Source organism: Phyllobates terribilis, unplaced genomic scaffold, assembly GCF_046119375.1.
Source record: "Phyllobates terribilis strain yellow unplaced genomic scaffold, ASM4611937v1 Scaffold_453__1_contigs__length_1468511, whole genome shotgun sequence".
In the NCBI taxonomy this organism is placed as follows: domain Eukaryota; kingdom Metazoa; phylum Chordata; class Amphibia; order Anura; family Dendrobatidae; genus Phyllobates; species Phyllobates terribilis.
The window spans coordinates 376,651-385,849 of NW_027363213.1; the positions used below are offsets into that span (position 1 = coordinate 376,651).

General features: G+C 43.9%; 1 protein-coding gene across 1 annotated transcript in view; it reads right to left on the reverse strand.

Moving 5' to 3' along the window:
* LOC141229030 (uncharacterized) overlaps nt 1–8,785 on the reverse strand; it is a 41,866-nt gene extending 33,081 nt beyond the window's left edge. The window contains exon 1 of the mRNA XM_073667398.1: nt 8,726–8,785. Coding sequence (XP_073523499.1) covers nt 8,726–8,785 — 60 coding nt within the window. The remainder of the gene's footprint in view (nt 1–8,725) is intronic.
* Between the last annotated feature and the right edge of the window lie 414 nt (nt 8,786–9,199).

Sequence of the window (9,199 nt, forward strand, 5' to 3'; positions counted from 1 at the left end):
TTATTTGTGGTTACCTGTTTTTCTTGTTGCTTGTAAATAATTATGTGTTTCTAGTTATTTTTAGGAGTCCTTGGTGGATTTACCGGGAATCCTTGTACAATTAGTTGGAGCGTAACCCAGGATGGACTAAAAGACTGATAAGGACTCGGGGCAGGACAGACCCCTACCTGGTTACGTCTCCCTGTTTTGGTGAAATGGACACCTTTGTTTTCTTCAAAACTGCACCCGGTTGCGGACACGCCGTAACCATCTTTATGTGTTTTTCTTATTGTATTATTATTGTTTATACCTTGTTATGTTTTTCTAAAAATATGTTTAGTCCCGGAGTACTAAATTTCACTAGGGGGGAATGTGACACCCCAGGGGTCTGGTTGCCACAGTGATAGAGATATTACGTCTGAGAGCAGGTGGGAGGTCTCTTGGTCAGGGATCCTATGCATGCCACACCTCCTGCCCAGTCCTGGGAGGGGAAGAACTTCCCCTATATAAACCTAGGGCTGAGGCAGGGTTAGTGAGTAGAGAAGAAGTAGAGAAGAGAAGCAGCATAGGAAGAAACAACAGGAGCTCTGTGGGAGCAGTGCTACAAGGAGTCAGGGGCTGGCAGCTGCAGAGCTCGCCCTGACTGAGAAGTTATCACCGGACCCGGAGTCCGAGGCTGTGGGGACTAACTCCTACCCAGCAGCAGAAACCGACCGGCAGGGGATTGCAGGTCCTCTGGCCCAGAAACCCGAAGGCACGGTCACACGCGTGGGACCAGCACCGCCGTCGTGGAGCGAAAGCTACTAGAAGGCCCCGAGTCACCGGCCATACGGGTGAGCACCACACGGTACACTCAGGGACATGGGCTACTTATACCCGCCTCTAGCAAGGTAGCCAGAAGAGTATCGTTAGTTTGGGAGGCCTACAACTCCGCCTGGCCAGGGGAGATCCCATCTGCTCAAGGACTGACCAGGCCCCAATCGCTAGCCAGTACTCCGGGAGGGTCTATCTTTGTCACCAGTAAAGACCCTGAACTACACCGTACCGTCTCCCAGTGGTTCCTGCTACCCCCATCATCCACGTCGGCTGCCCTGAGGCCATACCCCTCCCGTTGGGGGTTATACTATCACGCTGCACAATCCTACCACCGGCCTCAGCGGTCTGCCCTGCAGCAGCAGCTCCTCAGCTGTACTCAACGGGTGGCGTAGTCGTCCAACATCTACCGCTAATACAGCGCCACATAGTCTGACTCCCTGGGCACGGACCGGATCACCGCCACGAGACTACAACCCTCAAGAGATCCGGCTCCGGGTAAGCTCCCGCGTGCGCAACGCAGCGCGACACAGGCCCAGGGGCGCGTCATATGGATGTTATTATTTCTATGCAGTAAGTTTTCTCTGATCCTATATATATATATATATATATATATATATATATATATATATATATATATATATATATATATACACACAGTAACCTTTTTATAAATGTATATCAACAGTAATCTAGGTTCTGTTACAGTCTGCTTCTAATAGGCTTGGTTCTGTTCCTGTATCTATGTAGTAAGGTTGGTTTTGTTCCTGTAGCCGTGTAGTAAGCTTGGTTCTTGTACTGTAGCTGTGTATTAAAGTGCACCTGTCAGCAGGATTTTGCTCAGTAAACCACAAACATTGACAGGTGGGCTCCGTTACACTGATTAAAATGATATATTGGTTGATTACACAAGAACCACAGGACGGATTTAATCTTTACTTTCAGTTTGGAGATAATAATATGCTCGTGCTTCGGGGAAGCCTGTGAGGTGGGCTCTCTCTGGTACTCACATATTCTGGTGTATATATATTCATCTGTATGCTCTGGTGTATATATATTCATCTGTATGCTCTTATGACAGCTCACTGACCTGCCTCCTATTTTACCTAGCTCCATACTACTAGATGTGTTATGTAAAATAGGAGACAGGTCAGTGAGCTGTCATAAGAGCATACAGATGAATATATAAGCAGAGCACCAGATAGAGCCCACCCCACAGGCTGCCCCGAAGCACGAGCATATCATTATCTTCAAACTGAAAGTAAAGATTACACAAGAACCAGAGGACAGATTTAATCAACCAAGGTATCATTTTAATCAGTTTAATGTCTCCCACCTGACAATGTTTGTGGTTTACTGAACACAATCCTGCTGACAAGTGCGCTTTAAGCTTGGTTCTGGTACTGTAGCTATGTAGTAAGCTTGGTTCTGGTACTGTAGCTATGTAGTAAGCTTGGTTCTGGTACTGTAGCTATGTAGTACGCTTGGCTTTCATATCCTATTTATTCAGTAGGGTTTTTTTTTACCATATCTGTATAGTCTTTTCAATCATGGGTTTGAGATTACATTACAGATACAATCCAAACATGAACACAAAACCCCTGCTCCTTCTTTAACTTTTTAAGGACCAGGCAACTTTCCTTTTTTACCTTTCAGATTTTTCCTCCCCTTATTCCAAGAGCCATTTTTCCATCCACATAATTGAGGGCTTTGTTTTTGTGGGACGAGTTGTACTTTTGAATGACGCCATCCATTTTATCATGTGATACTGGACAGTGGGAAAAAAATTCCAAGTGTGGGGAAATAGAAAAAAGAGCACAATTCTGCAATTGTTTTTTTTTTAGAGCGTCCATTTTATGGTAAAAATAACCTGAAAGCATGATTTTCCGGGTCAGTACGATTATGCAGATACCAAACACGCACAGTTTTTGTTTTATTTAAGTGGTGAAAAAAATTCAGAAATTTGTGAAAAGAAAAAAAGTGTATTATTTTTAACCCCTTTAAAGCCCATGACGTACTAATACGCGTCTGTGCCCTGGGACTTAAGAGCCTCACCTGTATTAGTACGTCATCGCGATCGCGCGAGCACACAGGCTGTGCAAACGCGATCGCCGCCGGGTGTCAGCTGATTGTCACAACTGACACCTGGTACTATGTGCAGGGAGCGGTCCCGCACCGCTCCCGGCACATTAACCCCCGCAATGCTGCGATCGAAGTCGATCGCAGCATTGCGGTGGCTAAGGGGAGGTGATCGCAATACTCACCTCCTCTTCTGTCCTCCAGCGCTGTCTGCCGCAGCTTCCCGGGTGTTGCCATGACGACCCGATATCGTCATGACAACATCCGGGTCACCAGACAGCAGGAAGATTTTTTGGTCATGCGCAGTGCATGACCAAACAATCTTCTCACTGTGCAGCGCTGACTGCCTGCATGGCACAGGGATGGTGCTGCATTCCTGTGCTATGCAGGCTATCAGAATAAAAAAAAGTGAAAGTCCCATAGTGGGACAAAGTAAAAAAGTAAAAAAACTCTCAGAAAGTGAAAAAAAAATTGTAAAAATATTTAAAAAAAAAATAAAAATAATCCACCAAAAATAAAAATATAATGTACCCATCAATAAATATTATTATGAGTAACCCCTTCAGTGAACACGGTAAAAACAAACAAAAAAAACCGAAGCAAAAAACAATGCTTTATCATCATACTGCCAAACAAAAAATGGAATAACACGCGATCAAAAAGACGAATATAAATAAAAATGCTACCGCTGAAAACGTCACCTTGTCCCGCAAAAAACAAGCCGCCATACAGCTCCATCATTCAAAAAATCAAAAAGTTATAGCTCTCAGAATAAAGCGATGCAAAAAAATATTTTTTTCTATAAAATAGCTTTTATTGTGTAAAAGCGCCAAAACATAGAAAAACAATATAAATGTGGTACCGCTGTAAACGTACTGACCCGAAGAATAAAGCTGCCTTATCAATTTTACCACACGCGGAGTAGAATAAAAAATTTAAAAAAAAAAACCAATTCCTGAATTGTTGGTGTTTGTTTATTCTGCCTCCCAAAAGCTGGAATAGAAAGCGATCAAAATATGTCACGTGCCTGAAAATGGCACCAATAAAAACGTCAACTTGTCCCGCAAAAAAAAATCCATCACATGACTCTGTCGGCCAAAATATGGAAAAATTATAGCTCTCAAAATATGGCGATGCAAAAACTAGATTTTACAAAATATGTGTCTTTTAGTGTGTGACAGCTGTCAATCATAAAAACCCCATATGATTCTGGTATCTCTGTAGTCGCACCGACCCGAAGAATAAGGTCGTCTAATCACTTATACCGCACTAGGAACGGCATAAAAAATAAACGCTAGGGCTGGGGTTGGGGTTAGGGTTGTGCTAATGTTGGGGTTAGGGTTGGTGTTTTTTTAAAAAAAAATAAGATGACGATATGGTTACTAGTGTTGAACGCAAGTGCTTGCTACTTGAATTTGCATCGGGTGCTCGGGTATGCATTGAGTATCGCGGGTGCTCGAGTCTCCGACCCATATGCTTCGCGGCCAAAAAAACCTCGCAGGGATTGCCTGCCATGCACGAGCGATCCCCGCATGTTTTTTTTGGAGTGTCTAATAACCGTGAAACATGCGGGCGGGGACTCGAGCATTTCACTTGAGCACCCGTGATACATGGTGCATACCTGAGTACCCGATGCAAACTCAAGTAGTGAGCACTTGCGCTCAAGACTAATGACAACTTATTCAATATGATGACCTAATGTCATCAAATTCTGTGTCGTACCTCTGGGTTCAAAATGTTCACTATACCCCTTGATAAAATCCTTGAGGGGTGTAGTTTCCAAAATGGGGTCACTTGTGGGGGGTTTCCACTATTTAGGCACATTAGGGGCTCTCCAAACGCGACATGGCGTCCACTCTCGATTCCAGCCGATTTTGCGTTCAAAAAGTCAAAAAGTTCCCTTCTGAACTCTTCCGTGCGCCCAAACACTGTATTTTCCCCACATATGGGGTATTGCCATACTCGGGAGAAATTGCACAAAAGTTTTTGGGGTCCATTTTCTCCTGTTACCCTTGTGAAAATAAAAAAATTGGGGCTAAAACATAATTTTTGCGGAAAAAGTTTGATTTTTTTATTTTCACGGCTCCATGTTATAAACTTCTGTAAAGGACTTGGGGATTCAAGGTGCTCACCACACATCTAGATAAGTTCCCTGAGGGGTCTAGTTTCCAAAATGGTGTCACTTGTGGGGGGTTTCCACTGTTTAGGCACATGCGCTAATTATTCAAGTAAATTTTAAAGTCAAATGGTGCTCCTTCCCTTCCGAACCCTGACGCACGCCCTAACAGTGGTTTTCCCCCACATGTGGGGGTATCTGCTAACTCAGGAGAAATTGCACAACAAACTGCATAGTGCAGTTTCTTCTGTTACCCTTATGAAAATGCAAAAGTGAGGGCTGAAAAACATTTTTGTGGGAAAAATGTGAAAATTTTATTTTTACGGCTCAATGTTATAAACTTCTGTGAAGCACCTGGGGGTTCAAGGTGCTCACCACACATCTAGATAAGTTCCCTGAGGGGTCTAGTTTCCAAAATGGTGTCACTTGTGGGTGGATTCCACTGTTTAGGCACATCAGGGGCTCCCCAAATGCAACATGGCGTCCGCTAATTATTCAAGCAAATTTTACATTCAAAAAGTTAAATGGCGCTCCTTCCCTTCCGAACCCTGCCGTGCGCCCAAACAGTGGTTTTTCCCCACATATGGGGTATCTGCATGCCCAGGGGAAATTGCACAACAAATTTTGGGGTCCATTTTTTCCTGTTACCCCTGCGAAAATAAAAAAAAATTGGGTCTAAAGTAAAATTTTTGTGAAAAAAGTTAAATATTAATTTTTTTCTTCCACATTCCAAAAATTCCTGTGAAGCACCTGAAGGGTTAATAAAGTTTTTGAATGTGGTTTTGAGCACCTTGAGGGGTGCAGTTTTTATAATGGTGTCACTTTTGGGTATTTTCTGTCATAAAGACCCCTCAATGTGACTTTAAATATGATGTGGTCCCTAAAAAAATGGTTTTGTAAATTTTGTTGGAAAAATGAGAAATCGCTGGTCAACTTTTAACCCTTATAGCTCCCCAATAAAAACAAATTTTGGTTCCAAAATTGTGCTGATGTAAAGTAGACATGTGAGAAATGTTATTTATTAACTATTTTGTGTGACATATCTCTCTGATTTAAGGGCATAAAAATTCAAATTTTGAAAATTGCGAAATTTTCAAAATTTTCGACAAATTTCCATTTTTTTCACAAATAAACGCAAGTGATATCGAAGAAATTTTACCACAATCATGAAGTACAATATGTCATGAAAAAACAATCTCAGAAGCGTTCCAGAATAATTACCTCATAAAGTGACAGTGGTCAGAATTGTAAAAATTGGCCTGGTCATTAACGTGCAAACCACCTTCGGGGGTAAAGGGGTTAAAAATGATGGTAATCCTAATTGACCTAAAACGGGAAAGGTTTATTCTGATTTCAGGTCAGATACTGAGTAAAACATGCATATGTGTCTTTTTATATAGGGTATGTAAACTTTTGGTTTCAAATGTATATATCCAGGGGTGGGTTAAGGATAGCCAGACCCCGGGCAGTTCAGACTGTGTGGACCCCCGACGGGTCAGGTGACGGGTCATCATATACCTGAAACAGATTATTTCTGAAAAAAATAGCTGCTGAGTGAAACTATAACCAAAAAAAACCATCAATTAATATAAAATTTATCTACAGTTAAAGGATTGTTGAAGCCATAGTATTGAACAGACCAATTGTAATATGTAACAAGTCTCTTTCCAATTGTCACAAGCTTTTCATCTCGATAGTGCAGCACAAACACAGAATACTGTAGAAAACATTTACAGTATCACATTTCCATTACAATAGAAACATCAGTCATTATACCAATAATAAAGTGTCAAATGTATAATGTAAAATAAATCTATATATATTTCATAAAGCTGCCAGGACCATAAACTGTAGAAAGTGTCCTCTCACTAAGCCTGAGCTCAAGCACACCAGATAGTTTGGGGTTTGTTGCTTGTTACATTTTATAGGTTAATCTGACCTTCAACCAAGGGGACTTAGTAGAGATTTGTCTCTGGAAGCGTTACCCTTTTCCCCTGTATGATGCTGACCAATCATAAACTGGAGGCAACATGGAGGAAAGAAAACCCCCCCAGATTAGGTAAGACCTGACATTTTCTGTGTAATAGAAGACTTGTGTTTGAAGCACTACTCCAGGAACTTCGTTTAGTTGCACCATTCCAGCACTGAAATAATAAAAAAACAAAACACTAGACCGTAGCTTTAACCAGGTCACAAAACTGTCACTAGCGGTGATTACTGTGCAGGGGAGGAGAGCGGAGGTGTGTGATTCCATGTACTGCTCTGTATCTATCCCAGGCTGTGTGGAATAATGTCCTGGGACCTGGGGTAAACGCTGAGCGCTGTATGTGACAGGTGCTGATCGGACACTGCAGCTCTCATCTCAGTCCTGTCCTGCTGCTGTGAGACTAGAGCTGTGGTGTGCGATCAGCATTTATCCCAGGTACCGGGAAGTTATTCCCCAAAGCCTGGGATGGATGCAGAGCAGTATATGAAATCTCACATCTCTGCATAGTAATCGCTGGAAGTGAGATTTTTTTTAACTAGTTAGACGTGTATTATATCAGATACAGAGAAAGCCAGTTCTGATATTCTCTGGGGGTGTGCTCTTTATCCTCTGCCTGACACCTCTTGCATATTATTGGACAATACAGGGGAAAAGTAAACGCCCCCTTAGTTGAAGGGGAAATTGGCGTAAAGTGTACAAGTTAATATCTCTGCAATGGAGATGAGAAATAAAAGAAACCATGTTCTATTCATATCTTCAGCAACTTGAATGTGAAGTAACTAGTTCCTTTTTAAAGGGAATCGTTTAATAATATGAACCTGGCCCAAACCACATATATAGGCATGCAGGTCCTTGAAACCTAAATCCAATGACACCTTTATGACGCACCCCCTGGGCCGTGTGTGGGGGAATACCCAGAGCCGGGTCTCTGTGTAATGCTGGGGGTTGTAGTCTCCGTGGCTCAGGATGGTCAAACCAGTGGCGGATCTGTTTATTTGGTTTTTAATGTTTAAATGTCCGACTACGCCACCCGTGGATTGCGGTCACTGAGAACCGCCGCTGTGGGGCAGACCGCTGAGGCTGATGTTGTGTGCGCAGCAGAGGGTAGTATAACTCCCCACGGGAGGAGTATAGCATCAGGGCAGCGTGTGTAGATGGTGAGGGTTGTGGTGCATGGGAGCAGCAGAAATGACTCAGAGTCTGTGCAGTGCAGTTCAGGGTCTTTACTGTTGGTAATGACGAAGGCCCTGCCGGGAGTACTGGCTGACATTAGAGGCCTGGTCAGTCTCTGAGCGAACAAGAGTCCCCCTGGCCAGGTGGAGTTGTAGGCCTTCCCGTCTGACTGCACTCTTCCTGGCTACCTTGCTGTAGTCGTGTAGTAGCCCACGTCCCTGAGTGTGCCGTGTGGTGCTCACCCGTATGGCTGGTGACTTGGGGCCTTTGGTAGCTTCCGCTCCTCGATGGCGGTGCCGGTCCCTTGCGTGTGACTGAGCCTCCGGGCTTCCTATGGCCAGAGGACCTGAAATCCCCTGCCAGGTGGTTTCTGCTGCTGGATGTGGAAATCCTCACAGCCTCGGACTCCGGTGTCCGGTTCTCTGCGTCTTCGGCCAGGACGAGCTCTGCTTAGCTCCAGTCCCTGGCTTTCAGTTCCTGTCTCCTACAGAGCTCCTTGCTGCTGCTCTGTCCCTTTCTCTGGAACTATCTGAGCTAACCCCGCCCCAGATCCAGTTTATAAAGGGCAGGTTCCTTACCTCTCTGGGCTGGAGCAGGAGGTGTTGCATGTTAAAGTGCTCCTGACCAGTAAAACCCATGCTTGCTCTTAGACATGGTATTTCTACCACTGTGGCAACCAGACCCCTGGGGTGCCACATTTATATATTTTATCTGTTGCAGCATACTCAAGAAATCGGTTTTGTAACTGGGCAATATGATAACTAGTGGGTGAGTGGTCTGGTGGGCGTTGTTTTCCTTAGACTAATTGTTGCACAGTCCCACTAATCATGTTACCATGCCCTGTGGGTTTGAGTGACAATAATTGCAAGAGCGGTGCCACTAACAGCTCTTTGTAAATTTCAGCATCTCTGATATTGCACAATAAGCCAGGTGTGCACCTTGGCTTCATGGGAACACTGAGCATGCCGGGTATGCAGCACGGACGCAGGACACAGCCAGCTGTGGAATTTGCAGAGAAGCTGGCTGTGTCCTGTCATCATTGCCTGCAGTTA